This window comes from Scyliorhinus canicula, chromosome 18, assembly GCF_902713615.1.
Source record: "Scyliorhinus canicula chromosome 18, sScyCan1.1, whole genome shotgun sequence".
Classification (NCBI taxonomy): Eukaryota; Metazoa; Chordata; class Chondrichthyes; order Carcharhiniformes; family Scyliorhinidae; genus Scyliorhinus; species Scyliorhinus canicula.
The window spans coordinates 39,899,381-39,926,118 of record NC_052163.1 but is presented as its reverse complement, the minus strand read 5'-3'; the positions used below and the strand labels follow the sequence as shown (position 1 = coordinate 39,926,118).

At 46.2% G+C, this 26,738-nt stretch overlaps 1 protein-coding gene across 2 annotated transcripts in view; it reads right to left on the bottom strand.

The window, feature by feature from the left end:
* Positions 1-26,738, bottom strand: part of LOC119953621 (phosphoinositide 3-kinase regulatory subunit 6-like) — a 165,279-nt gene that overhangs the window by 36,335 nt on the left and 102,206 nt on the right. For both annotated transcript variants that reach the window (XM_038778069.1, XM_038778071.1), the window contains 2 exons: positions 14,999-15,182; positions 7,484-7,640 (listed from right to left, as the gene is read on the bottom strand). In XM_038778069.1, coding sequence (XP_038633997.1) covers positions 7,484-7,640; positions 14,999-15,182 — 341 coding nt within the window. The remainder of the gene's footprint in view (positions 1-7,483; positions 7,641-14,998; positions 15,183-26,738) is intronic.

Sequence of the window (26,738 nt, the reverse complement as noted above, 5' to 3'; positions counted from 1 at the left end):
CATCCCAAAGCTGAATAATGGGGAAGCCCAGCATGTTGGGGCAAAAGACAAGGCTGAAGCATCTGCAGTCGCCTAAAGTCATCCAGTGCCAAGTGGATGGTCCATCTCAGATAGCATTTGTCCGAGTATGGTGTCAAGGACCCTGTTAAATTGAAGTAAATAGGGATCATGGGAAAACTCTCCACTGGCTGGAGTCATACCCAGCACAAATGAATTTGGTTGTGGTTGTTGGAGGCTCATCGTTTCAAAGCTAGGATATTGCCCCAAGGAGCTCCTGCAGCAGTGTCTGATTTCCAACCATATTGAGCTGCTTCATCAATGACCATCCCACCATCATAAGGTCAGAGTGGAGATGTTCGCTGATGATTGCACAATGTTCAGTGCCATTTGGAACTCCTCAGATAAGGAAGCAGTTCTTGTCTGCACACAGCAATAACTGGACAACATCAAGGTTTGGGCTAGTAAGTGGCAGGTAACATTCATGATACAGAACTGCCTGGACCAAAATCCTGGAGCTCCATGCTTATCAGAACAGCGGAGGTACATTCACCACATGGACTGCAGTGGTTCAAGAAGGCACCTTACCACCAGTTTCTCAAAAACATTCGGTTGGATAATAAATGCTGGCCTTGCGTGCAATGCCCTCGTCCCATGAATGATTAAGAAAAAAGCAGACAAGTACAAGTGTTTGGACCATGATTTACACATCAATAACACCCCATCCAATTCTTCATGGTGCACAACAGGGGCATGGATTCACCCCTTCTCATCGTATAAATGGTATACTGAAAAGATGCACTTTCACAGTCTGCATTAATGAACATAAAACGTATTTATCAATAAAAAATGGCACACATTCATAGAATTTACAGTGCAGAAGAAGGCCATTTGGCCCATCGAGTCTGAACCAAAGAGCAGCCTGCTCAAGCCCACGTCTCTACCCTATCCGCGTAACACCCGCTTAACCTTTTTGGACACTTTGGGCAATTTAGCATGGCCAATCCACCTAAACCGCACATCTTTGGACTGTGGGAGGAAACCGGAGCACCCGGAGGAAACACACGGGGAGAACGTGCAGACTCCGCACAGACAGTGACCCAAGCCGGGAATCGAATCTGGGACCCTGGAGCGGTGAAGCAACTGTGCTAACCACTATGCTACCGTGCTGCATGGCTGCAGGTAGCCCAAAAATGTCTCTTTGCCTCAGAGCCTCTCTCACCATTGGGTGATTCCAAATTCTTGAGTCCCACTGGTCACCCAGACCAGGTGAATCTTACTCTGCTGTGTTGCCCTTAAAAGGGACAATCACGTGGGCAACATGGTGGCGCAGTGGTTGGCACTGCTGTTTCAAGGCGCCGAGGTCCCAGGATGGATCCCGGCTCTGGGTCACTGTCCGTGTGGAGTTTGCACATTCTCCTTGTGTTTGCATGGGTTTCGCCTCCACAACCCAAAGATGTGCAGGGTAGGTGGATTGGCCACGCTAAATTGCCCCTTAATTGGAAAAAATTAATTGGGTACTCTGAATTTTTTTTTTTAAAGGGACAATCATCACATCCCTCTCCCTTTAAATCATTTGTACAATCTTCAATTACTAATTCACTTCATACTAAATACTAACTAAACATTATGTAATTAGTGGACAATTATAAATCGAATCTTCGAGAGGGTTTTTTGTTTCTTGTAGAGTGGCATAATTGTGTTGTCTGAGATGCTTCCAAAGGATCGGCATTAACAGGATCTGCAACAATAGGTACCTCTCCCAGCACAGGCAATTCTCACATTGGACACATTGGTTTCGCCGAAGCTGGCAATGTGTCTAAAAGATTTGATGCTCTGATGATTTCATCTGGACTGGAATGCGGCTAAGAGCATCCGCATTTGCTTTGTGTGTTCCATGCTGGTGCTTGAAAGTGTATTCAAAGGCGGACAGAGTTAACGCCATTGTTTAATTCTTGCCAAGGTGATCAGTGGGATAGCCTTGACCTGGTTGAAGAAACCCAAGACCGGTTTGTGGACAGAAACAATGGTAAAGTGTCCGCCATGTAAGTACTCGTGGAATTTCTTCATGCCAACAACTATTGATAGTCCTTCCTTTTCGACTTGTGAGTGGCCTTTTTCAGCCTCTGAGGGGGTTCAGGCACATACCCTATCGTCCTTTCAGAGCCATCATTCATCTCATGGGACATCACCACACCAAAACCATAATGGAGAGGCATCGCAGGTCTATATTAGTTTTTTCCATAGGTTGAAGTGTACTTACAGGTTTGAGGAATATAGCAATTGCTTTACTCTGTTGAAAGTATCCTCCGGGGGAGCTTTCCAAGACCAACAATGGTGTTTCTTTAGCAGAATATGCAAGGGGGCAATACTGTTGACGTGGATGGTAGAAAATGTCCATAGTAATTTACCATCCCCAAAAAAGATGTGAGTGGACTATCGGTGGTGGCGATGTACTGAGCGGTTGCACGAAAGGTGGCTCTCCCTTGGGAACTTCAATTTAGGCCATTTTAACCCATATATCTGTTATCAAAAAAAACTCCACCCTCACCCTAAACTACAACCATCCACGGAAATGCATTCAAATCAGTCACGGAGCTGGAAAAATAGCAAGAGTAGAAGTTGGGAGAGGAAGATCCGGACCTCAGAGCAAATAGCCCACGGAATGAAGCGGAGCAGAGCTTTGCGGAACTCTACCTCCTCATGTGCAGGGCTGAGCCTAACGCATGGCCGGGTTCTTCCCAGAGGTGGAGGACAAACGTGAACGGGGCCGGGGAGGCCCGGCCAACCACACCAACATGTTCTGGTCCTGTCCCAGTCTTGTTGGGTATCGGGCCGCTTTTATCGAGGCCATGTCCAGGGTTGTAGGGGTTAGCGTGGAGCCATGCCCACTAGTGGTGGTCTTCAAGATATCGGAATAACCAGAACTCTTTACAGGGAGAGATGCAGCCTCTCTAGCCTTTGCTTCCCTGATTGCCTGTCGGAGACTCCTGCTCGGCTGGAGATCAGCAGCGCCACTCAAGGCTGCAGACTGGCTGTCCGACTTAGTGGAATTCCTTAGATTGGGAAAAGTAAAAATTCACCATTCGAAGATCGGAGGAAGACTTCCGCAACACTTGGAATCAATTCACTAGCTTGTTCAAAGACCGGTTTGTGACCAGCAACCAATAAGGGAGAGGCAGGGGTGTAACCAACCAGAACACAGGGTAAGCAAGGCAGAGGATCTAGAGGGGACCAATGGCAAGGGAGCACATGGGTGCGACCACAACAACACTAAAGCATGCCTGGGTGGCACCAAAACACACCCCTGTTACGTTTTAATACCAAGCGGCAACTTGTATATAATGAAGACAGTATGGTTGTGGTAACCAATCACTGGGGGGCCAAAGTTAGGGGCCCCCTATCTATATGTATGCTATATTTCTATGCATCCCTGTTTATCTTCCTTTCGTATTCCCATTTTGTAGATTCCTCTAGATTTTTGTGTGACGTTCCTTGCAATGTTGTCATAAATGAATGCAAAACCAATAAAAAAGATTTGAGTTCAGTTGTGTTTGTGGGGGTAGATGCCTCCTTTAGGGCCTGGACTTGTGCATCTACACGGCGTTCCAGGTGGGTCACCTCAGTGACTAGAAAGGTGGACTTCAGAGGAGAACTCTTGATATCTCTTTAACAACTCTCCTAAGTTTTCTCAATGCTCGGCCTCTATCGATCCAGTTATAAGGACATCATCAAGGTATACTACAACCTGCAGTAGCCCCTGTGCAGAATCTCCATTGCCCTTTGGAATATTGTAAATATCAAAGACAAGCCAAAAGGCAGGCGTGCGTACTGGAATAGCTCTGTGTTTACTGTGACATATCCCCAGGAAGTGTCATCTAATTTGAATTGCCAGCACACATGACTCTGAACAACATTTGTGTAAGATTGACCTCATGCCAGCTTTGCCTATTCAATTCTCGGGATTGGATACTTATCTAGCTTGGCAGCCTGATTAACTGTTGTTACAGACACCTGGTGAGCTCTCAACAGTGGCTAAGAGACTTAACCAGAGCCATAGCTTTTGAGGTTTTAAGACGGTGCGGAAAGATCAATATATTCCAGGAGAGATAATGTAAGAAATAAAGGCTTTGTTATTTTATAAACAAACTTTATTAAAACAAAAGACATTTGCCAGGGGTATGCTAGGGAAGAGGAGACTTGAAACTGCGTTGCTTTAGTCTCACCTGCAGACCGTCACATTTCCCTCGCTTCCTCGGTCGGCAGCAGCTTCTGGATGGTCCCAGGATCCGATGGAAGAAGTCTGATCTTGTTGAAGGTAAGTGGTTGCGTCCGGTGGGGTCCCAGGCACTGGTTTCGATTTTGGGGTTGCCGGGGGGTTGGGGGGGGGGGGGGGGAGCACGTTTGCATCTGGATGGGCCCGGGGTTCTGTGAGTACAGGTCTACCTTTTGGCGCATTCAGGTCCTCGTGCAGGGTCTCTGCCATTTTGGGGGTCTTAAGTTTGGTTTGGGTCACAGGCAGCATCTTCCTGGGGCAGGTTGGGCCTCGTCTCATGACATCTCTCGGTCGATTTCCAAAGCCTTTTCCTCTGTAACTGTTCAGAACAGCATTCTTTTTTTCTCTCTCTCTCTCTCTAAGCTCCGCCCAGCCCCTCAAACGAAGGCTCTCTGCTGGCGTTTCCAATCTTGAACCCATCAGCGTTATCTTGACTCTGATTGCCCACTCCCATTTATATAAAGGAACAGAACCATGCTCTTGGTATTCAACTAACCTCCCATTGACAATTAAAGAGGCCATCAGGCTCTATAATGGGCTCATAGCTGGTCAGACAGGAATGTCTCGATAAAAAATGAATCTGGGGCATCCTGTGTATTCCCATTAACAAATTTAAGTCTGATTAGGATAATGTAACTCGGGCAGGTGTGGGCGTATCCCTCTGACTCTGTGCTAGCAGGTTGTTTTCCTCTCAGTCTGTTTAACCCCTAAATTACTTGCTACATTGGGATCTCATTTCTGAATCCAATTTCCTAATATCTCCCTCGGGTAAAACTGTTAGCTTATAGTCGCCACATGTGGATGGTCTTGTCCGGTCTCAATATGGGTAGTATTGGTGCTGCCCATTCTGAGGACAGAACTGGCTGGATAATGCCTAGTTCCTCCAACCTGTTTAACTCAGTATCCACTTCCTCTCGTAAGGGATATGGTACCGGCATTGCCCTAAAGGTTCGGGGAGTCTTCTTGGGATCCACATAAATCATAGCTTGTAGCCCTTTGATTTTAGCCTCATTCATCACAGAAGACACTCTTGTATTTTCTTATCAGTTCAGGCAGTCCCCCTTCCTGCACTTGAAAAATCCCGGCCTAATTCTATTTGATTTCTTTAAGCCAATCATGACCGAGAAGGTTTGGTCCTTCGCCTGACACTGTTATCACTGGGAAATGGGTAGACTGTTGTCCATAGCTCACAGGTACCATTGTGGTGCCTTTTATTTTTATTGCTTCTCCAGTAGAAGTCTTCAACTTGGCAGAAGTGCTCTTCAAGTTCAATAGCTGGACTCCCTCTCCTAGGTACTGAAATGTATGCCCATCCAACACAGTGGCTGATGCCCCTGTATACAATTTCATTTTAAGAAGTTTGCCATCTACAGCATTACAGTAATAGGGCTTATCTTGCCTGGTTTTATATCAGGGGTGGGCAAACTAAGGCCCGCCAAAGGTCTTTATGCGGCCCACCAAGATCAAGTCATTAAAAAAATGTTTTTTTTAAATACATTTTTAATTTTATTTATTTTTTTAATTTTAAGGTTAATGGGGGGGGGGGGCTGTTGGGTTACTGGTATAGGGTGGATACGTTGACTTGAGTAGGGTGATCATTGCTCGGCACAACATGTGTTTCATGTGAAGTTTCTACTTTAAAATATTAATTAATAAAAATTAATTGCTTTTTGTTTCTTTAAAAACCTTTTATTTTGGCTATTTTAAATATTAATTATTTTACTTAATATACTATGCGGCCCTTTAAAATTGTGAATTTCTGAATGTGGCCCTTGCACGGAAAAATTTGCCCATCCCTGTTTTATATTAAACAGATTGAAAACCAAAATCACAGGTTCTAGGCTCTTCCACATTGTACACTTGTAACATCTTGGTTGATCATTAACTCGGCGATTTTGACTTAGCTCTGCACTACTTTATCAAATGTCCTATTTTGTGACAATAAAAATACTCAGCCTCCTTAAACCAATATGATTCAGGAGTGTGGTTACCTCCACATTGGTAATATTGCACTTTAAGCATTACTGACTGATTGCCTATTCTGTACCTTTTAGTTTTGTTGGCGTTTCTGTTTCCCGTTTTGTTGCTATTTTTGCGATTTTGGTACCACAGCTGTCTTCAGGTTCCTGCCCCAGATGTTAGACGGCATCATTTTGTGCACTCTACAGCTTTTGCGAAACTTTTTCAGCTCTTTCCATGGCCAACGCTATCTCCATTGCTCGTTTTAAATTTATGTTGAACTTTGCAAGCAATCTGCATTGAATAGCATTGTTGTTCGTGCCACAGACTAACCTATCATGTAACATGTCATTTCGAGTGGCTCCAATATCACAATACTCCGATAATTGTTTCCGTTTAGCAATGCAAGTCGTGATTGATTCGCCTGGGGCTCTCATCCTCAAATTACACATGGTTGAGGTGGCAATTGCGCCCTCACTAAATCCACAAGCCCACTAAATGATTTGAAGTTGGGCACACTTGGGACTGTAGGACTGCAAATAAGATTATAGGTCTGAGCTTCACAAACACCGAGGAGAATTACTTCGTATTTTGCCTCCTCCCCTATTTTAAATAATACCCAAAGTGCTCGACATAGTGTGCCCAGTCCTCTGCGGAGTAGTCAAATGGGTATATACGCTCAAAGAGAGGCATTCCGATGAGTACTTTCTTTTTCTCACACTTTGATTAAAACAGGATACTCACAGATATCGGACCAGGGGCAGTTTAAGGATAATTTATCCTCATCATCAGATGTAAAGGTGCACTTTCACACACTTTACCAATGAACACAAAAGGTATTTATTAATATATGAAAAGAGCAGCCTTATGGCTGTAGCTGGCTATCAAAATGTCTCTGTCAAGAAGCCTTTTTCACCAGGAGGTGATTCCACACTCTTGGTCCCAATTGGTCACTCAGACCAGGTGACCCTTACTCAACTGTGTTGCCGTTAAAGGGACAATCACCACATACACTTATTTTAATGCATCTCTAAAATGCCTGCCAGAGATTGCATCTTCATTGCGTATCACACCATTTGACAGTTTACTGCAATTTCTACATTCATTAGCCTCAAGCTGTGAAAGTTTTCAGCGAACTCATGGTGAATACCTGTTCATAAATCTTAACCTTCTTGTTTTGATAAAGCAGGCACATTCTTCAGTAAACCTTGTCAGATGGTGCAATGAATTTAGCTGTCAGTTCTCACCCACCTTCGTGTGCAGAGCTCATTATTTTCTGGTAAAGTTGTTGCAGTTTACTAATGTGTTTCTTCTGGGCTGTCGTCACCTCCTCGGAGGAAAAACAAGATTGCTCTGTGATAGCAACCACTTCCTGGAAATAGGCCTCAATCACATTGCAGGGTTCATTCTGGAACAGAGAAATGCTATTGATATTACAGGGTCATCATTTGCTGATTAAGGTTTAACGCAATACAGTTAACGGGCTTTGGAACTGCGCCAAAAGAATGAGTCTTCTCAATGTACGTCGGAGCTCAAAAGAAAGCCGCTGCACAACCAACACCCGACGGGAAATTGGAAATTATAGCAGACAATGCTAGGAATTCTTGACGGGTCTGGTACCATCTGAGACATTCTGACTAAAAGGTCACTGATCCTCTCTCCACAAGTACTGCCACAGACGAGCTGTAGTGGAAAACTTTAGTGGATGGAGCGGATTTTTGTGGTGGTCACACACATATCTTCCTCCTGCTTACCTCGTCAGTCAACCGAGCCACGCAACGGGGCGAAAATAGCTCAGAATGTATTCACACAACAGGAGGTGTGAACAGCTTTGCAGGTTAAACGTGTGACCTTCTCAAAAACCCACAGCACAGTTATGAGGTGGCAATTCTACAGTGATGCAGCATCTCCCGATGTTTAAAAGCCAAGCCAAGCATTTAAAATAAATTAACTTTCCGCGCTTTCAAACTGAATCTTGAACAAAATAGCTTTAGCAGCTGCTTCATGTGTTGCAAAGGTTATTGAATAGAAAAACAGAAACACAGAAAACAGGAGCAGGAGGAGGCCATTTGGCCCTTCGAGCCTGCTCCGCCATTCATTATGATCATGGCCGATCATCCAACTCAATAGCCTAATCCCACTTTCCCCCCATAAATTTTGATTCCTTTCGCTGCAAGTGCTATATCTAACTGCTCCTTTAAAACCTATGTTTTGGCCTCAACTACTCCCTGTGGAAACAAATTCCACAGGCTCACCACTCTCTGGGTGAAGAAATTTCTCCTCACCTCTGTCCTAAATGGTCTACCCCGTATCCTCAGACTGTGACCCTTGATTTTGGACACTTTGGACATTTTGATCGGGAACATTCTTCTTGCATCTACCCTGTTTAGTCCTGTTAGAATTTTATAAGTTTCTATGAGTTTCCCGCTCATTTTTCTGAATCCAGCGAATACAATCCTTTTTTTAAAAAAAAAAACTTTTTATTGGCTTTTCTCATATTTAGAAACAGTTGTTACTTACGTACATTACATTTTTCTTGCCTGCGTTAATTTGCTTTAGTTTACAGAGAGGTTTGTTTTGTCCTTCATTTGACTAACTGTACGTATATTTTGCTGCCCTCTGGATCGGTCAATGATATCCCCCCTCCCCCCCCATTGGTTTCAGCAACCTTCCTCTCCTCTTGTGGTTTCCCCATTTTCCTCCCCCCCCTCCCCCCCCCTCCGTTGCACAGTCCTTTGGTTCTTCATCTTTTTTTTTACCCCTGGCTTACTCCTCGTTGTTGGCCTCGAACAGGTTTTGGAGCAAGCTGACGAACTGCCCCCAAGTATCCAGGAAACCTTCCTCTGACCCTCGGATGGCGTACTTAATCTTCTCCCGGTGGAGAAATTCCGAGAGGTCAGTGAGCCAGTCTGCAGCTTTGGGTGGTGCTGCCGATCGCGAGCCGAGCAGGATTCTCCGGCGTGCGATTAGGGAAGCGAAAGCAAGGGCGTTAGCCCACTTCCCCATGTGTAGCTCTGGCTTCTCCGATACCTCGAAGATTGCCACTATTGGGCATGGCTTCACCTTCACCCCCACAACCTTGGACATTGCCTCGGAGAAGGCTGTCCAGAACCCAGCAAGCTTGGGGCAAGCCCAAAACATGTGGGTGTGGTTGGCCGGGCCCCTCTGGCACCGTTCACATTGGTCCTCCACCTCCAGGAAGAACCTGCTCATTCGGGTTCTGGTCAGGTGCGCTCTGTGCACCACTTTGAGCTGCATTAGGCTGAGCCTTGCCCAGGAGGAGGTGGAGCTCACTCTGCTCAGTGCTTCGCTCCAGGGTCCCCATCCTACCTCTGTCCCCAGATCGTACTCCCATTTTTGTCTGGTCCCGTCCAGTGGTGTTCGGGCTCTGTCCAGTAGCTGTCCGTATATTTTCCCTTCTCGCTGCTTGTGCCCATCAGGTCCTCCAGTAGTGTGCTTTCTGGGGCCCCGGGGTACCCTACTGTCTCTTTGCGGAGGAAGTGCTTTATTTGGAGGTGTCTCAATTTCTGTCCTCTTGCTAGTTTCCACTTCCTCGTCACTTTGTTCAGTGTCGCCAGTCTGCGCCCTACGTAGAAGTCCCCGACCGTCAGTGTGCCCCCGTCCCGCCTCCATCTTTTGAAGGTGGTACCTAGCATGGCTGGGGGAATCTGCGATTGCCACAGATGGGGGCCATAAGGGACATTTTGGTTATCCCGAAGTGCTGTCTCAACTGGGTCCACGTTCTCAGCGTGGCCGCTACCACTGGGCTTGTTGTGTATCTTGTTGAGGAGGATGGGAGTGCTGCTGTGGCCAGGGCCCGGAGGGTCATTCCTTTACAGGATGCCTCCTCCATTTGAACCCAATCTGTGTCGGGTTCTTGTATCCATCCACTCACTTTTTCTGCCGTTGCTGCCCAGTATTGTAGGATCGGTAGAGCCAGGCCCCCTCTGACTTTCTCACTTTGCAGTGCTGGCTTGGGAATTATTGGGTTCTTGCCCCCCCCACACAAACGCCATGATTAGCCTATCTATGGTTTGGAAAAAGGCCTTGGGGATGAAGATCGGGATGTATCTAAACAGGAAGAGGAACCTTGGCAGTACTTTCATCTTGATCGTCTGCACTCTTCCCGCCAGGGAGAGTGGGAGTGAGCCCCACTGTTGAAGGTCTTTTCTTACTTCCTCCACCAGGCTGGTCAGGTTCCACTTGTGGATCTGTGTCCAGTCTCTGGCTATCTGGAAACTCCAGGTAATGGAATCTGTTCTGGGCCGTTTTAAACGGGAGCCCCTCCAGCTCTGCCCCTCCCCCATTTGTGTTCACTGGGAATGTCTTGCTTTTGCCCAGATTAAATTTGTAGCCCGAGAAGGTTCCAAACTCTTTCAGTATTTGCAGTATTGCCTTCAGTCCCTCCTGTGGCTTCGAGACATAGAGGAGCAGGTCACCTGTATAGAGTGAGACAGCGAATACAATCTTAACTGATTCATTCTCTCCTCACACGTCAGTCCTGCCATCCTAGAAATCAGTCTGGTAAACCTACGCTGCACTCCCTCTAGAGCAAGAACAGCCTTCCTCAGATAAGGAGATCAAACTGCACCCAATATTCCAGGTATGAGGACACCCAGGTCCCGTTGCACATTCCCCTCTCCTGATTTATGGCCATTCAGATAATAGCCTGCCTTCTCCTTTTTGCGACCAAAGTGGATAACTTCGTATTTATCCAAATTATACAGCATCTGTCATTCATTCGCCCACTCACTCAACTTGTCCAAATCACACGGATCTCTGCATCCTCCTCACAGTTCGCCCTCCCACCCAGCTTTGTGCCATCTGCAAATTTTCTCATCTTTACCTCGAACACAGCAGAACAAGAATCAAAATAATAAATTGATTGTGTGAAAGAAAGTCCAAAAAAACCATAACAAATAAGACATACTGTCTTCTTTCCTCACTTTATTCTAAAGGCTAGAAAACATCTGCTAATTATACCAGGAATTGTTATTAGTGGGATTTGTAGGGCGCGATCTGATAGGAGAGGCACTAAGTGCGGTAGCGAACGAGAATTGGCGGGTGCTTTCCGAGACCTCCCCCGGGATCAAATGCCAATTAAGGGTCGTTATGATGCCCCATGGGCTTTACGTGGGAAATGGCTGTCCCGATAGCCGATTCGCCTGGACCACGCCCGGCAGCTCTCTGTGAACGAGGGAGAGCAGCTCTTAACTGATTCCTCCATGCAAACCCCAGACAGCACACCGACATATCGCCGCACAGACCAGCCCCACAATTTGCAGATGCCCACCTGGCCAGATTGCTGGACGCAGTGGAGTCGAGATGGGACACCCTGACACCCCAAGGGGGCCGGAGGGTCAGCCACAGGTCAGCCAGTGTCGCCCGGGAGGTAGTAGCAGCAGCCATCAGCATGGGGAGTGCCACCAGGAGTTCCGCCATCGAATGCCGTAAGGATGGTCATGGGTGGGTGGGTGAGTTGGCATCAGCCCCCTGGCACTGGTCCCACATGCCACCTCCACCCTGATGACCTGTCACATGTGAATTATTCTTGCCAGGCATAATGATCTTCCCCTCTCACTGACCACATGTCCACCTCCCGTAGGATCTCCATCCAGGGTCATCGTCTCTCTCTCTCTCCTACCTCTCCTACCTCCCCCCCCCCCCCCCCCCCCCCCCCAACATTCCAAGAGAACACCTCGGAGGAGAGCTCCCAGGGTGTCACCATTGAGATGTCACTGCTATCAACCCCACCCTCCACCAGCGCAGAGACACACATCTTGATGGGCACAAGTAGTGGGCAGGCTTCTGGTGAACAATTTGGTGAGCACAGTTGCACATCAGGTGGAGGCAGGAACATCCAGGGGGACATCAGTTGGAGGTCTGCTGGATCCCAGGACACAGCTGAGTCCCAGTTAGATACCAAGACCCTGAACAAGGTTACCCCAGAGCTGATGCAGACGCTAGGGTGCGGCCGTGAGATTCAGAGTGCAAAACTCTAGTGGGTCCATAGCTGATTGTGGGAGTCTCAAAGGCTCCGGGCGCAGGAGATGGCAGCAGCAATGCGTGGCACGAGGTCAACACTGCAAGGGTGGCACCCGCAGTGGCGAGCCTGGAATACGATGCCAGAACCATACGTGGTGGTGTCCGAGGCTTTGCACAGTCAGAGATGACCATGGCTGAGGACCTCAACAGCATGTCTCAGTCATTGAGGGATGTGCCCCTGTCACACTGGAACTTGCTAAGGCACTGCGGAGCATTTCCTAGTCTCAGTTGGGCATTGCTCGAAAGCATGTCCCAGTTGCTGAGGACCATGTTCCAGATACAGGTGAACATTAGCAAGGCACTTACGGTCACGATTGTTCACCATTAAAACACGTTACATCCAAGATATGTGAAGCCTCTCTGTCACGTTATTCTGCACTGCAGGCTGTTCTGCACCCCACTCAAGCCCCCAGGGCAACCATGGCATAGATTGAGGAGCACCAAACGACCAGCAACGCCTGCGCACCTTGGACTGACACTGGCCTCCCCCTCTGGGTCCCTCCCCGGCCCGCTGGGCGGCCGGATCCTCAGGGTGTGGGGTAGGCCCCTGCACATGGGGCTGTCGCCTCAAGCCTCCATCGAAACTGCTGCCACCGTATCTGGCGTCCGCACCACGCGGACAGCTGCTGCGGGGTCCATAATCACATCCGTAATGTGATATCTGTAAGGAATTAGAGAGGGCGAGAGACTGACAATTGTTCAGGGACCCTCAGGTCCCCCAAGCCTCCCAGCAGCCATACATTCCCTGCCACTTCTCAGGGCGCCATCCAACAAGCCGGTTGTGCTGGGTGAACCCGCCCTGTACACGCATCCTTGGCCACACTCCAGCCGGGACTGTTACTTGGGGGCTGAACAGTGCTCATGTAACTAACAACACATCTTTCCTCTTAGCGATGGCCTTCAACTGTGCAGCCAGAGGCCGCCGTGGTCGGTGGGCATTAAAGTGACCGTCAGCATATTACCACGGACAGGGCTCTGTCCTGGGTTGTTCGGTGGGACAGCTAGGCAGCAGCTGAAGTTGTCCCTGGTGTGGGTATAAAAATGCAAGGGGGGGGAGGGAGTGGCATGTTGGACGCGTGAGCGCTAAGCACCTCATCCCCAGCCCTGGGGCGACCCCCCACTGATGGCGGCTGACCCACCCAACCCGAGCACTGGGGCAGCATGATAGGTGTGCTAAAGGGTACCCACGTGGGTACTTGCTGGGGAGCCGCTTAGATGATGGGAGGCCATTAGATTGGGGGTCCGTCCTGTTTACAATTTTGGGATTGGCATTAGTTGGTAATGATTGGTTTTCGCCATGTCTAGGCTGGATCCGGATCTTGTCAACGGGAGCGGGTGGGTTAGATCAGAAGCCGATCGGCGCCCAGCTATTTCCCGATTTCGGTGTTTTCAGGGTAGTTGTGGGAGGCAGTGGGGTCTCATTGTTAGGAGGGCCGCTCTCACTTCCTTTTCCATTTCCACTCTGTCAATAGCATTCAATTAATAAAAATTATGAAACACATTTTCCACTGTGGACGGCAGTGTATTGGTTGGGATTACCTCACTAGTTGATTGAGGTTAACTGGCCTTATTTCACATGAAACCTTTAATGCTGAGAGAAGAAATGATCTTGAACATGATTTCCAGAAAGCACAAAAGCTAGCCAGGTTTGCAACAAAAAAAAACAATTAAAGTGACGCTGGAAGGCTAGAACCTTTACATTCTTCCAAATATTTCGCTGAAAAGAAAAATAACACAATTCCCATCATGATGTATCTGGAAGGGGAGAAGAAGGAAGATATCTATCTGGTCATTATAAGATGCTGTCAGCGTCTCTCCCAAAACCGTTACCCTGTGAATTCTCGGTATTTAGTCACTTTTGGGGGTCTCCAAGGAGATCGGAGGCCCCAGCGGCATGCTCTTTGGGCAGGGTGCTGCCCTGGCACTACTGGTGTTGCCTGGGTACCCTGGCAGTGCCATGGTGTCCAGATGACATTGTCAGCTGGCAGAGGCACTGCTAGGGTGCCAGCTTGGCACTGCCAAGGTGCCAAACTGGCATTTTTTGCGTGTGTCCAATCGGGATGGGGGTGCCCTGCATGGGTGTTGGAGGGGGTGCCAGGGACCCCCTCATACTGCATTCAGGCTGGGGGTTGGTGCGCAGGGAGGTTGGCGATTGTTTTTGTGGCCTCAAAGATTAGGACGCCATTTAAAAATGGCGACCGATCACTCTTTTCCATGTGGAGCTCTGGCGAGCAGAGCACCCCACTGTACAAAACGGGGCTATGTGCAGCCTCGGCCCCGCGTTCCCATTCAGGCCCCTTGTTCGATGCATGTCGCTTTGAATAGCCATGTGTGTATCGGCACTGCGAGTGCCGGCAAACACTCGACTAAATGTGCTCGTTAGGGGACTTTGTTCCCTTTTGGGAGAATCGCGCCCACGATGTTTCCCATCATTGGGGAGTCTAGAACCAGGGGACACAATTTCAAAATAAGGGGGAACCGATTAGGACCGAAATGAGGGGGAATTTTGTTTACGCAGAGGGTTGTCAATCTTCCTACCCCAGATGGCTGTGGAAGCTCAGTCACCGAGCATGTTTAAAACAGAGATTGACAGATTTCCAAACGCCAATGATATAAAAGGGATCTGGGGATAAAGTGGATGGCTAGTCTCCTCCTGTTTCTCTCTCTCTATGTTCCTATAATTCTATAAATGAAAAGATTAATTTTGAACATCCTACTAACCTGCAAGACTTCGTTCAGTCTGCTGATATTACAGTTCTCTCCCAGGGCGGCTTGGATGGTATGTTTTATAACATGACCCAGATTAACAGCGAACGTCTCATTCGAGTTCATAGAATGGATCTCATTGTAAAGAGAATTGTAGACTTCTTCAGAGATAACATCAGGATCAACAAATGCAAAAGTCCTGAGAAAGAAGGATTTATTGAGTCAAACCATTTCTTTTGACAGACACTACTAACCTTTAAAAGCGCAATGTCACATAACATTGCCAATTTTTAATAAATTGAATACCAATGAGAAACATCTCACTCCAAATCAAGTAGTACATTTAATTATCATATTCTAGATTATTCCGCAAAATTAAGTTAATGAGGCTGAACTCCCCATCAATCCAAGTCCATTAAGACTTATTCCTTTTCTGGCAACAACTTCCTTGCACTCACACGTTAGATTAATGAACAATCTTACCATTCAATAGATATTTATAATTTTTATTAGTGTCACAAGAAGGCTTACATCAACACTGCAATGAAGTTATTATGAAAATCCCCTAGTTGTCACACAACAGTGCCTGTTTGGGGACACTGAGGGAGAATTCAGAATGGCCAATTGGCTGAGTAATTGGGTTTTGTAGTACCTGTTGTTTGCGTACGATAAGTATTGTTAAATGTCCAAAATAGCATCCATGCCGAATGCACACAAATGCAATGTGAACGCACTTTCCTATTATTGCGATTATCCAATTTAACCCTCTATCTCTTAAATTAAATGTATCTCTTTCTCTAATTAATCCTTTGTGTTTTATCTTAATTTGTCATTCCTACACCAGTCAACGCTCCTCTTGCTCATGACAAGATTCAAATAGAACAGATATTCTCCGTTCACCGTCATTCATCCCCACTTAGTTGGGATCAAGAATCCTCCTCACACTATCTCCCAATCGAACTAGTTCTTTGCTAGGATTTCAAAACTGTGGAGAGTGCAAAGGGCTCCTTTGCCCTCTCCTCAGTTTTTTCTTGTTCCTAAAACCTTTTCAAGCACACCCTTCATATCAGCGAATGGCTTTTCTAATGTACCTCATCTTCTCCATTGCTGTATCAGCCTTTCTGCTGTCCCACACTCTAACTCTTTGTCTTTGGTTTCTCAACAAAAGAAGTTGGGTAATGTCACATATCTGATAGGTTTTTACAGTTACACAAGAACAATAATCAAGATGTAACAAAACTGTCCGTTATGGAAATGCAAGCCAAAGCAATTTTTAAAGATAGAGAAAATAGCCAAAGATGTGAAAAGACAAAGGACTGGATTTTATGTAGAGAACTAAATTATGAGAGAGTGAGACTCACCCTTCAGAGCTGCTGGCAATCCGATTGGCCGGCAGCTCCAGCAGTCGGCTGTGCCAGAGCTCTGGAGTGGGCACTGGTGGGACTGCAAGAATAAAGAAAAGTATAATACAGGAACAGCAGGCCCTTCAGCCCTCCAAGCCTGTGCCGATCAGGATGCCCCAAAAATAAAACCTTCTGCCCTTACTCAGTCCATATCCCTCTATTTCCTCCCTATTCATGTACCCATCCAGATGTCTCTTGAATATCGCTAATGTGCCTGCTTCCACCACACCCTCTGGCAGCGCGTTCCAGGCACCCACCACACTCTGCGTGTAAATCGTATCCTGCATATCTCCCTTAAACTTTCCCTCTCTTACCTTGAACCTGTGCTCTCTTTTAATTGACATTTTCACTCTTGGAAAAAGCCTCTGACTATCCACCTTGTCTATGCCTCTCATAATTTTGTAAACCTCTATCAGGTCTTCCCTTGGTCTCCGTCTTTCCAGTGAAAACAATCCTAGTTTATTCAACCTCTCCGCATAGTCAACACTCTCAGGACCAGGAAACATCCTGGTGAACCTTCTTTGCACCCTCTCCAAAGTTTCCACATTCTTCTGATAATGTGGTGACCAGAGCTGCACGCAATACTCCAAATGCGGCCTAACCAAGGTTTTATATAGCTGCAACATGATTTCCCAACTCCTGAACTCAATGCCCCGGCTGATGAAGGCAAGCATGAGATATGCCTTCTTAATCACCTTGGCCACCTGGGTTTACACTTTTAGGACCTGCATGCCCAGATCCCCCTGTATGTTAATGTTCTTAAGGGTTCTGCTATTTACAGTATAATTCATACCTAGAAGAGGCAAGATGGAGAGCGATGGCTGCCGGACTCAGGGAAGTCCTGAGCTTTTAGGGCAGAGAGTGGTCCCGGGGAAGTGGGGGTGGGGGTACCAGGTTTAGGAGGACAGGTGGCGAGACACAAAGGCAGAGGGCTACTTCTGATAAGCACAGGGCACACTCTGATAGGCAGAGGTTTACTTCTGATAAGCACAGGGCACCCCGCCTCCCTTCCAATCTGGCCTCAAATAAATGTACTGTCCACTCTCACCTGCCTGCCAAAACCAACTATACTACCTGGGTAGCGTAACATGGCACACAATCAGCTTGGTAACAAGCTCAATTGACCTTTAATGATTTATTTAAATATGGAGGATAGCCTGCCAAATTGAGTGCCCACTCACATACCGCATTGTGGGTTTAACTCAGTTGGCTGGACAACTGGTTTGTGATGCAGAGAGAGGCCGACAGCGCAGGTTCAATTCCCGTAACGGCTGAGGTTATGCATGAAGGTCCCACCTTCTCAACCTTGCCCCTGACCCGAGGTATGGTGGTCCTCAGGTTAAAGCACCACTAGTTAGCTCTCCTCCTCAAAGGGGAAAGCAGCCTATGGTCATCTGGGACTATGGCGACATGACTTTATCTTGACCATGTAGCCATCTGGGATGGCCACTTCCAGAATACAAAATGGATGATCGCAATGACTATAGGGAAATATGTTAAGAAAGCAAGCAGATACAGAGCCTGTATGCATATTGGAGAAGGCAGCTCCCAGACAAGACTGAAACCGTAGGTCAATTAACATATTGATGGCCCATCTCCGGGAACAAAGGAAAGACACTCAAGTAACCGATCTAGCTCCAGACACCCCGCCGCCAGTTCCCCAAACTGAAAGCGTAAACAGAACAAGGCCAACGGCCACCTAGGACACGCCCAGCCATCAGGGTACTCACCCCTTTATTGGTCAAGATCAATACGAGTGATCAAGATACGGCCAAATTAATTGGGGCCAAGTTCAAGGCCCGCCCAAAAGCGCGCGAAGCCCCTTTGGGTATAAGAAGAAGGTCCCGAGAGAGAATCGCTCTCTTGGACTCGGCTCTCAAAGCGGAGAGACCCGTCCACCTCCAGCACCAGAAGCAAGTAAGTCCAAGGTCAACACTCGCTATCAGACGGACGACCTTAGCTGTTCTGTACCTCTTCGAACCCAACAACCTCAGATCCGAACAACAGCCATTTTTCCTCTGACTGAGTGGGCACCCAAAGTATAGGCGTTAGCGTTAGAGATAGTTTAGCTTGTAGCATTTTGTGCATGAGTAGATATTACTGTGTGTGTAAATAAATACTACTGACTTTGAACTAACTAACTGGTGCATTGGTTCTTTGATCAGTATTCGGGTTTGAACCTTGTGGAGGTATCGAAACATACCTGGTGACTCTAGAGCAAACGTAATTAGGATTAAGGAAGGCGACCATATTGACTTCCATATTTATAACCAGATAAATATAGCAACAACCATCATAGACATCCCTCACACACCACCATAAAGTCCCTACTTAGTTTTGGGAACATTCATTTCCTTCCTGTCTTTTCTGAAACAAGTTTTGTTCAATAAAGATCAGTGATGTTTCTCAAATGACATTAATCTAGCTCCTTCCTATCAAGAAGTGCCATTGATTCCAAATCAGCTTCACCCGTTTGAAATTTGTTCAACAAATCCATTATCTGGAGGGGAAAATAGATATTTTTAAATCTAAACAAGTAAGAGACACACAGAGAAGACACACCTGACAGAGCGAGAGAGAAAAAGGAACATTCCTTTCAAAAAGGGGGAAGAAATTGCAGAGGAACAAATCTGTGACCGCTTATATTTGCAAGCGAATTGGCAAAGTATGAGAATGGTCATAAGGGAGCTGGTGTTGTGCAGTCATATAAATTTAGTTCCCACTGGCGTTTCAGACGCACATTGTTCCCCGTGTTACACGATAGCACAGCACTCAAGGGAGTGGGTGGAAATTTGTAAACGAAGCTTACAAAGGAACTGAAAAAAGCAGCAGGAGCTTGTGGGAGTGGTAAGACTGAGGTCACTGTCAGCTATGTGACATAGAGAGTTCATGCGGTTTTGTGGCATTTTGAAAGAAGTTCTTCAAGTGGAGCATCTGGCAAAGATACTCAATTATAGCAAGATTGAAAAGGGAAGAACAAAAAGCACAGACTCTGAAAGAAACCGACCTGCAACTCTGGACAAATGCCACACGGAGAAAATCTGCTAGGTCCTTTTAGGAGGAAGTCTCAAAAAGTGTCTAACACACCACATGGAGCGAGGTGGCTGTGGTGTTCACTGCCGTCTCTCAGCTCTAAGGACTGCAGATAAGTAAGTGCAAGTAAAAGTTCAATGGCCTGACAAGAGCAAATAAAATGAACACATTGGATGCTCTGCATCCCCCTCCCCCCATGGGCATCAGTAACCCGTTCGGCACTCAAATTAATAGAAGCACTATTAATACTGCACTTTGTTTAAGGGACAGTTTTAATTCTAGATTCTAAATGTCTGAAATGTCTAGATTCTAAACCAAATATTGTCATTTCCCGAAAATTACTGTAGTGGAGCAGATTATTATATAAAGTTATCTCGGGGACCCAGATACAGAACGATTGTTTATTAGCCAACGCATTGAGAGAGCACAACTTCAGAGAAATGGCTCACAATTGCACCGCTAGCTGTGTCTGCTACTTTAGATTGTTGGAAAACAAATTGCAGAGATCACCCAACAACAATTTGCTGATGTGGGTCCTGCAGGTGTCTGAGTCTTTTGTCACGTCAGCATGTTGTTGGGTGATGTCTTTACCCTGATGTGGAATTTTCCTTAACCTTTCTAAAACACTATACAAGTTCAAAAAACTCTCTGAGATCTTTTGATGGACTATAATTATCGTCTGCCCATATAAATCGTTGTAATTAAACCACATTCATTAGTTGCCCTCTTACAATACTTACTCTCGTGCAAAAGCTCAGAACTCCAAGTTAATTGTACGGAATCACCAGATATTTTAGCACCAATTGTTCCTGCTACTCAATAAATATCCCTGAATTGGTAACTAAAGCTGAGTACATTCAACTTTGTTACGGACAACAAGGCAGAGGACTGGAACCAGCATCTCGGTCATTCGGTACATGCAGTACACTATGCAGAGAAGGTCAATGAGATTCTATAAAGCAAACAGCTTCAACAGTAGGAGCTGGCAAGATTGCTGAGACAGATTATTGGGAGCACATCCAGTCTTTCCCTCCCTACATGCTCATCAGAGTAACGGAGGACAGAGTATAATCAAATTGAGGAAAAGTAAAGGAATTTCCTCTTCATCGACTGAACCAACAGCAATACAGAGGATTAGAAAGTTCACATCATATAGGAGTACTGAGAGCAAGATGCTATCCCATGTTCCTCTGCCATTACCATGACGGAAGCTCCAACTCTTGCATGCTCTTCGACTAGCTTAAACATATTCAACCTTCGATCGTGAAAGGTTGAGAAGATGACACTAGGTGATTCACAATGTACAAGAGACTTAGTGGAATAGAGAGAGTGGGTGAGGGTGCGCCACCTTTCCAGTGGAGGCCAGAGAGAAAGCTTTAAGTCATATAACTCATGTGAACATCTGAAAACTAGGAATCTCACAGATATGTCGAATTTCTAAGGTCCATCTCCAAGATGTGGATCAGCTGACAGGTATGATTGAAGCCTATAGACTTTATTTGTAGTAACATCAAAGAAGAATTATCCTATTGCAGGGATCAATGTAACATCTACAATGGGAGGATAGTGCAGCTAAACACGTGGCTAAACTGGTGGTGTAGGAGGGATGATTTCAGATCTTTGGACCATTGGGATCTCTTCCGGGGCATGTGGGACCTGTATAAGAAGGACGGGTTACATTTAAACTGGAGGGCACGGATATCCTGGCTGGGAGGTTTGCTCAATTCACTCGGGAGGATTTAAAGGATATGTGTCCTATCGAAAGGACAGGCAGATGAGCAAAGGGGGCGGGGTTGCATTGTTGGTAAGGAATGAAGTTAAATCGATAGCAAGGAGTGACAGAGGATCAGAAGGCATAGAATCTCTGTGGGTAGAGTTGAGGAATCGCAAAGGTAAAAAGACCCTGATGAGAGTTATGTACAGGACTCCTAACAGTAGTCAGAAAGTGGGGCAGAACAAAAAATCAAAAGATAGAAAAGGCATGTAAAAAAAATTACAATAATCATGGGGGACTTCAATGTGCAGGTGGACTGGGAAAATCAGGTTGGTAGTACATCCCAAGAAAAGGAATTTGTGGAATGTCTAATGATTTTTTTGGAGCAGCTTGTGACAGAACCTAGGGAACAGGCAATTCTGGATTTGGTGATGTGTAATGAGGCAGACTTGATTAGGGAACTTAAGGTGAAGGAACCCTTAGGGAGCAGTGACCACAATATGATAGAATTTACCCTGCAGTTTGAGAGGGAGAAGCTGCAATCAGATGTAACGGTATTACAATTAAATAAGGGCAACTACAAAGACATGAGTTGATTGGAAAAGGAGCCTAGCAGGGAAGACAATGGAACGACAATGGCAGGAGTTTTTGGGGGTTATTCAGTAGGCACAACAGAAATTGATCCCAAGGAGGAGGAAACATGCTAATGGGAGGACAAGGCATCCATGGCTGACGAGAGAAGTCAAGGACAGCATAAAAGCTGAAGAAAAAGCATACAAAGTGGCGAGGATTAGCCAGAGGATTGGGAAGCCTTTAAAAACGAGCAGAGGTCCACTAAAAAAGCAGTAAGGGGGGAGAAGATGAAGCATGAGTGCAAGCTACCTAGTAATATAAAGCAAGATAGGAAGTTTTTTTTCAATATATAAAAGGTAAGAGAGAGGCAAAAATAGACATTGGACTACTAGAAAATGTGGCTGGAGAGGTAATAGAACATAGAAAATACAGCACAGAACAGTCCCTTCGGCCCACAATGTTGTGAAAACTTTTGTCCTAGATTAAGAACATATCAATCTACACTCCCAGCATTCTACCGTAATCCATGTACCTATCCAATAGCCGCTTGAAGGTCCCTAATATTTCCGACTCAACTACTTCCACAGGCAGTGCATTCTATGCCTCCACTAATCTCTGGGTAAAGAACCTACCTCTGACATCCCCGCTATATCTTCCACCATTCACCTTAAATTTATGTCCCCTTGTAATGGTTTGTGCCACCCGAGGAAAAGGTCTCTGACTGTCTACTTTATCTATTCCCCTGATCATCTTATAAACCTCTATCAAGTTGCCCCTCATCCTTCTCCGTTCTAATGAGAAAAAGCCTAGCACCCTCAACCGTTCCTCATAAGACCTACTCTCCATTCCAGGCAACATCCTGGTAAATCTTCTTGCACCTTTTCCAAAGCTTCTACATCTTTCCTAAAATGAGGTGACCAGAACTGCACACAGTACTCCAAATGTGGCCTGACCAAGGTTTTGTACAGCTGCATCATCACATCACGGCTCTTAAATTCAATCCCTCTGCTAATGAACGCTAGCACACTATAGGCTTTCTGCACAGCTCTATTCACTTGAGTGGCAACTTTCAAAGATATGTGAACATAGACCCCAAGATCTCTTTGCTCCTCCACATTGCCAAGAACCCTAGCGTTAACCCTGTATTCAGCATTCATATTTGTCCTTCCAAAATGGACAACCTCACACTTTTCAGAGTTAAACTCCATCTGCCACTTCACAGCCCAGCTCTGCATCCTATCTATGTCTTTTTGCAGCCGACAACAGCCCTCCTCATTATCCACAACCCCACCAATCTTCGTATCATCTGCAAATTTATTGACCCACCCTTCAACTCCTTCATCCAAGTCATTAATGAAAATCACAAACAGCAGAGGACCCAGAACTGATCCCTGCGGTACGCCACTGGTAACTGGGCTCCTGGCTGAATATTTGCCATCCACCACCATTCTCTGACTTCTATCGGTTAGCCAGTTCGTTATCCAACTGGCCAAATTCCCCACTATCCCATGCCTCCTTACTTTCGCCAGAAGCCTACCATGGGGAACCTTATCAAATGCCTTACTAAAATCCATGTACACCACATCCACTGCTTTACTTTCATCCATGTGCTTGGTCACCTACTCAAAGAATTCAATAAGAGCTGTAAGGCAAGACATGCCTCTCACAAATCCGTGCTGACTATCCCTAATCAAACAGTCTTTCCAGATGCTCAGAAATCCTATCCCTCAGTACCCTTTCCATTACTTTGCGTACCACCGAAGTAAGACTAACTGGCCTGTAATTCCCAGGGTTATCCCTATTCCCTTTTTTGAACAAGGGCATGATATTCGCCACTCTCCAATCCCCTGGTACCACCCCTGTTGACAGTGAGGACGAAAAGATCATTGTCAACAGCTCTGCAATTTCACGTCTTGCTTCCCATAGAATCCTTGGATATATCCCGTCAGGCCTGGGAGACTTGTCTATCCTCAGGTTTTTCAAAATGCCCAACACATCATCCTTCCAAACACATATTTCCTCGAGCTTACCAGTCTGTTTCACACTGTCCTCTCCAACAATATGGGCCCTCTCATTCATAAATACTGAAGAAAAGTACTCGTTCAAGACCTCTCCTATCTCTTCTGACTCAATACTCAATCTCCCGCTACTGTCCTTGATCGGACCTACCCTCGCTCTAGTCATTCTCATATTTCTCACATATGTGTAAAAGGCCTTGGGGTTTTCCTTAATCCTACCCGCTAAAAGTAATAATAGAAAACAAAGAAATGGCATCAAAACTGAATAGTTACTTTGCATCAGTCTTCACAGTGGAAGACACCAGTGGGATGCCACAGCTCCAGGAGAACCAGGGAGCAGAGGTGAGGCAGTGACCGTTACAGAGGAGAAGGTTCTGGGGAAACTGAAAGGTCTGAAGGTGGATAAATCACCTGGACCAGCGGAGCCGCTGATTGGATGTTGCGTGGAAAATTTGCATCAGTGCATTGCGATCACTGTATCCAGAAGATGGATTGTGGATGAGCTGTTGTCAAGTGACACTTAAACCCCAAACACCTCTTCAGTGTTTCCCTCCCTACCTCCTCATCTAACCAAAAAAAAACAATCTCTGTAAGGATCCCAGCGAGTAAAGATCAAGAGGGATGCTAGAGGGCAGGTAGAAGTAGAAAGAAGTTGAACCGTGACGTTACAGCCAACAGGTAAGTTATTGGCTGGTGACTGGTAAGTAGTTTTTCTTTTCCCTGAGGTGTATTGATAAGGTAAGGGTTTTCCGTTTCTATTTTTTTTTATCGTGTGATTGGTAACAATTTTTCTTTTTTTTACTTTTTCATTTATCTATTATTTGATATTATAGTTGGACTAAGTTAAGCTTAAGATTAAAAATGGCAGGAGATCTCAGACCAGTGTTCTGCTCCTCTTGCTCAATATGGGAGCTCAGGGACGTGGCTGATGTCCCTGGCTCCTTCACGTGCGGGAAATGTGTTCAGCTGAAGCTCCTGTTAGACCGCATGATGGCTCTGGAGCTGCGGATGGACTCACTTTGGAGCATCCGCGATGCTGAGGAGGTCGTGGATAGCACGTTTAGCGAATTGGTCACACCACAGATTAGGATTGCTGAGGGAGAAAGGGAATGGGTGACCAAAAAGCAGAGAAAAAGTAGGAAGGCTGTGCAGGTGTCCCCTGCGGTCATCTCCCTCCAAAACAGGTATACCGTTTTGGATACTGTTGGGGGAGATGGCTCACCAGGGGAAGGGAGCAGTAGCCAGGTTCATGGCACTGTGGCTGGCTCTGCTGTACAGAAGGGCGGGAAAAAGAGTGGAAGGGCTTTAGTCATAGGGGATTCAATTGTAAGGGGAGTAGATAGGCGGTTCTATGGTCGAAAACAAGACTCCCGAATGGTATGTTGCCTCCCAGGTGCACGGGTCAGGGATGTCTCAGATTGGCTGCAGAACATTCTGAAGGGGGAGGGTGAACAGCCAGTTGTCGTGGTGCATATCAGCACCAATGATATAGGTAAAAAACGGGATGAGGTCCTACAAGCAGAATCTAGGGAGTTAGGAGCCACGTTAAAAAGTCGGACCTCAGGAGGTAGTGATCTCAGGATTGCTACCAGTGCCACATGGTAGTCAGAATAGAAATGAAAGAATAGGCAGGATGAATGTGTGGCTTGAGAGATGGTGCAGGAGGGAGGGGTTCAGATTTTTGGGACATTGGGACCGGTTCTGGGGGAGGTGGGACTATTACAAATTGGACGGTCTACACCTGGGCCGGACTGGAACCAATGTCCTTGGGGGTGCTTTTGTTAACGCTGTTGGGGAGGGGGATGGGAACCAAATGAGGAGGTTAGTGGATAGTAAGAAGGTAGTAACTAGAGCCTGTAAGGCACTAGATCATGAAATCAGCGTGACTAAGGGGAAGAGTAGGCAGGGAGCAGATGATGAACGCAAAGGGACTGGTGGTGTGAGATGCCTTTGTTTCAATGCAAGAAGTGTAGTTGATAAGGCAAATGAACTTAGGGCTTGGATTAATACCTGGGAGTATGATGTTATTGCTGTTACTGAGACTTGGTTGAGGGAAGGGCATGATTGGCAACTAAATATCCCAGGATATCGATGCTTCAGGCGGGATAGAGAGGGAGGTAAAAGGGGTGGAAGAGTTGCATTACTGGTCAGAGAGGCTATCACAGCTGTGATTAAGGACGGCACTATGGAGGACTTGAGCAGTGAGGCAATATGGGCAGAGCTCAGAAATAGGAAGGGTGCGGTAACAATGTTGGGGCTGTACTACAGACCTCAGTGAGCATGAGATAGAGGTGCAAATATGTAAACAGATTATGGAAAGATGTAGGAGCAACAGGGTGGTGGTGATAGGAGATAGGAGATTTTAATTTTCCTAACATTGACTGGGATAGTGTCAGAGGTGTAGATGGAGCAGAATTTGTAAGGAGCACCCTGGAGGGTTTTCTAGAGCAGTATGTAAATAGTCCAACTCGGGAAGGGGCCATACTGGACCTGGTGTTGGGGAATGAGCCCGGCCAGGTGGTTGAAGTTTCAGTCGGGGATTACTTTGGGAACAATTCCGTAAGTTTTAGAATACTCATGGACAAAGACGAGAGTGGTCCAAAAGGAAGAGTGCTAAATTGGGGGAAAGCCAACTATACCAAAATTCGGCAGGAGCTGGGGAATATGGATTGGGAGCAGCTGTTTGAAGGTAAATCCACATTTGATATATGGAAGGCTTGATATAAAGAGAGGTTGATTGGAGTGCAGGACAGACATGTCCCTGTGAAAATGAGGGATAGAAATGGCAAGATTAGGGAACCATGGATGACAGGTGAATTTGTGAGACTAGCTAAGAGGAAAAAGGAAGCATACATAAGGTCTAGGCGACTGAAGAAAGACGAAGCTTTGGAAGAATATCGGGAATGTATGACCAATCTGAAATGAGGAATCAAGAGGGCTAAAAGGGGTCATGAAATATCTTTAGCAAACTGGGTTAAGGAAAATCCCAAAGCCTTTTATTCATATATAAGGAG